The sequence below is a fragment of the Suricata suricatta genome, chromosome 3 (genome assembly GCF_006229205.1).
Source record: "Suricata suricatta isolate VVHF042 chromosome 3, meerkat_22Aug2017_6uvM2_HiC, whole genome shotgun sequence".
In the NCBI taxonomy this organism is placed as follows: domain Eukaryota; kingdom Metazoa; phylum Chordata; class Mammalia; order Carnivora; family Herpestidae; genus Suricata; species Suricata suricatta.
This window is the reverse complement of record NC_043702.1, coordinates 133,000,661-133,004,293: the sequence shown is the minus strand read 5'-3', so window position 1 is coordinate 133,004,293 and position 3,633 is coordinate 133,000,661. Positions and strand designations below refer to the sequence as shown.

General features: G+C 47.6%; 1 protein-coding gene across 1 annotated transcript in view; it reads left to right on the top strand.

Moving 5' to 3' along the window:
- LOC115287095 (protein ELYS-like) overlaps window positions 1-3,633 on the top strand; it is a 61,002-nt gene that overhangs the window by 2,583 nt on the left and 54,786 nt on the right. Inside the window, 1 exon segment of the mRNA XM_029933361.1 lies at window positions 2,824-2,948. Within this exon segment, the coding sequence (XP_029789221.1) occupies window positions 2,824-2,948 (125 nt within the window).

The window sequence follows — 3,633 nt, the reverse complement described above, 5'->3', positions numbered from 1 at the left end:
GTTTGCTGGGGGGAGAAGGGGAGAAGGGAGGAGGGACCTTGCAGTGGGGAGATATGAGATCCTGGGGGAGGGAGATGAGGTCCTTGGTAGGGGGTAGGGGTGGGGTGCTAGGGAAGGGGGAGATGGGACTTGGCAGGGGGTAGGTGAAAGGACTGGGTGAGGCAGGGGGACTGGACAGCGGGGCATGTGAACGGAGTGGCAGGGAGAGGGGACAAAGAAATGGGGAAGGGCAGGGGCCCCAAGAGAGGAAGTTTGCAGGCTGGGGGCCTCATGGGTAAGAGGATGGGGGCCACAGGCAGTGGGGAGGGTCCAGTCCTGTCCCCAGCACAGCGGTCCTCAGTGTCCTTCTGTTCTCCTTGTCTGGCTCTGGAACCTGTTGGCCTGGAGCCCCTTCCAAATGTGGAGGCCCATCCCCATCACAGGGGGCACAGTGGGCTGAGCTGACTCGTCCTTGACCCGCTGGCCCGGGGCCTGGCTGCTTTCTCCCTTGAGGCTGTCAGAGCACAGAGGATGTGGGCCAATGCTGCACTGGGAGCAGGTGTCCAGCCCTGCACGGGCGTGGTGCAGGGCCTGTGGGCTTCGCCAAGACCCTAGGTGCCAGGGCCCAGGCTGTGAGTGGCCAGGAAAGTCACAGGCACTCCCCCAGCATGTCTGCAGCTGCCTTCGCCGCCTGCTGGTCCTGCATGGGGCTCCACTGCTGTCCCACTGCCCACAGCAGCCATGCGGCGTGCTGTCCGGTCATGGAGCGTCCTGCTCTGGGGTGTGCAGCCCAGTCAAGTGTGAGAAATGCTCCACTCGTTCAGGCCTGAAAAGTTTTGCTGTTTGAGCAGAAGGAAGGGCAATGCTCTCATGGTTAGAAAAGTCTAATGAGTAATGGTGACCTGGGGGTTCCTGGTATCCCGCATGCTGTCCCCTCACTACAGAGTAGGAGCCCTGGGCCACCCTCCATATCGACCTGACCCTTTGGGGACGCTCACATTTTCCCTCTCCTCCTAATGTTGTGTGTAAAAAGAACCTCAAGATGTTCTAGAAAACAATGATGGAGTAAAATTTCAGCTGAAGAAAGGACAGTAAGGTCGAAAATGCTAAAGATATATACTATTGGGGTTTTGTGTTTATTGTTTGCTTGTTTTATTCATAGTTTTGCTACATACGTTTGTATCCTTAGGTATTATTTTGCTTAGTTTTGCAGCCTTTTTAACTTAATGTAAATGTGATCACTCTGTATGTATTTTCTGCTCCTTTTGTTGTTTAGTGTCGTCCTCTGACGTGTTTCCATCTGTGGCATGTGCCACAGTTCTCATAACTCCATTGAGGTTTTTTTCTCCATTGAGTTCTGAATTTTATTCTTTTTTTATTCTAGAAATTGTACAATTTTTGTCAAATCTGCTTGACCATTTTTTCCCATTATTTTAGTGAAGTTTCTTCCTCATTAGCGAGCTAGAACTTTGATTTCTTTATATCTATTAAACATAATTTCGGGGCTGACTCAGTTTGGGTGGCTCAGTTGGTTGAGCGTCTGACTTTGGCTCAGGTCACGATCTCACAGTTCATGGGTTCAACCCCCACCTCGGGCTCTGTGTAGACAGCTTAGAGCCTGGAGTCTGCTTCTGATTCTCTGTCTCCCTCTCTCTCTATTCCTCTCCCCTGCTCATGCTCTGTCTCTCTCTTTCTCAAAAATAAACATTAAAAAAATGAAAGTAACATAATTTCTATTCTGTGATCATTTTCAACAGCTGATGTCTTTGATACGTTGATTCTGCTGGCTATTGGTCATGCCTGCCTTGTGACATTGTGAGCTCATTTTCTTTGGAATTTTGTCTTTGAGAACTCTCTGAGATTCTAGAGACCGTTGGTGGTTTCCGTGGATGGTGTGGAGTGTTAGCAACCCGAGAAGAATTGATAAGAAATCCTTCCCTGGGTGTTTTCAGGTAACATAGCTTGAGTTCTGGCCACCAATTTTTGTGAAGCGAAACACTCTGAGTGTGAACAGCAGTGGTCCAAACGGGCAGCGTTATCATTCCTGTCTCGCACACTGGGTGTTTTTCTCCCTGACCTTTATGTCGGGATAGAGTCTTACAGAATTCAGTTGGGTGGGCAGGGGGCTCTTGGCTTGCCTCGGATCTGCCAGCCCTTAGCATTACCTTCCATCTTCGTGGATCTTGGGAGTCCCAAAAGAAGATCAGAGTCACCAGCACAGGACTTGGTAGCTGGTTTCCGAACTTCTTGCTGTCTCTTCATGTTTGGCTTTGCCAATTCTATTCAAAAAAGTGGTATTTTAACCATTAGTTTTGGTCGTTGACAGCAGAAGGGTCCTTGACAGGACAAGGACAGTAGAAGGGAGTCTAATCTTCTGTATATTGGAAGCGAGAGATAATTTCCAATTTTTTTTTGTCCAATTAAAGATCTGTCCCAAACTCAATTCTTGAGATTACTATGATTTTGGACATTTTTTTTGTGGACTTTCTCCCCCTCCTGGAGCAGTAGTTTTTGTAAAATGCATCAGTTTTTCCTGGTTGTGTGTGAAGTGTTCTTGAAGGGTAGGTCAGGCAATAAGGTGAGTTACACAGAATCAGGCTTCAGTCTGGGGAATCATGTGTATCCTTAGGCCATCTGGCTCGATACATCTTTACTCTCCTAAAGCTGTTGGGAAACATTTTATGAGGAAGCAGGACCTCAGACCCGGAAGCACACGAAGTGCACTTTATAATCAGATTTTAGTTTTAGGGTATTTACTTTCGTGTGGCCGCTTTTTCCGTTTGTTCTTCTGGCTCAGGCATCTTACGATCTGAATGTAACGTCGTCTCTTACCCCTCCTTACAGCGGAAGCATGCGAGGCCTAACAGCCCAAGTGACGGCTCTGCTGCGCTTGCCCGAGGTGACGGTTCCAGCCTGTGCGGGAGACGGCGTGACCTCAGCATGGGGGCTTCGTGGCAGGCTCGCTGCGGGTAAAATAACGTTACTGGGCGTTTACTGATGTGACGGATTTGTGAGAGGATAAGTAGCACGTTTTGTAATTTCCCTGAACGCGGGAGAAGACGGTGCCGCCTGGCTGTAGGGGTCTTACCTAAAGAACCAGCATCTACAGCTGCTTGTGTAATAACATCTGTATACTCGCGAACACATTCTTAGTGACTCTTGGGTGGGTTTTTTGCTTATTAAAAATACTGTGCGTTTATAGCTTTTATACTCTATATACACTGTATCTTTTGGTATTGAATGTTTAGTATTCACTGTTTATATTTAGAAGGTAGAAATAATGGACAGCTGTTATTTCTTTATAATCAGTAAGGTTTAGTGGCAGTGAGTTTGGATTAGAATCTAAATAGTCTTATGAGTAGAAAAATCTGACTGTAGGCCCCCGAATAATACCTAGAAAGTCTTATTTCTTAATTCCATTAACTCGAACAAGATCTTCATATACAGCTTCAATTATGTAACAGAGCAGAAAGCCGTAGCAGAGTAGCCATTCAGTGGTGGAGTTCAGTCTGTTGAAAGAGGCTGCAGGTGAGTTTCCCGAAAGTGAACTTCCCAGCCATCCACTCTGATGGGTAGACCACGACCCCTGTCAGCCATGCAGCTATTTACAGTGCTCCCCTCTGGAAGATTAGAAGTAGTAACAGTACTTACTGT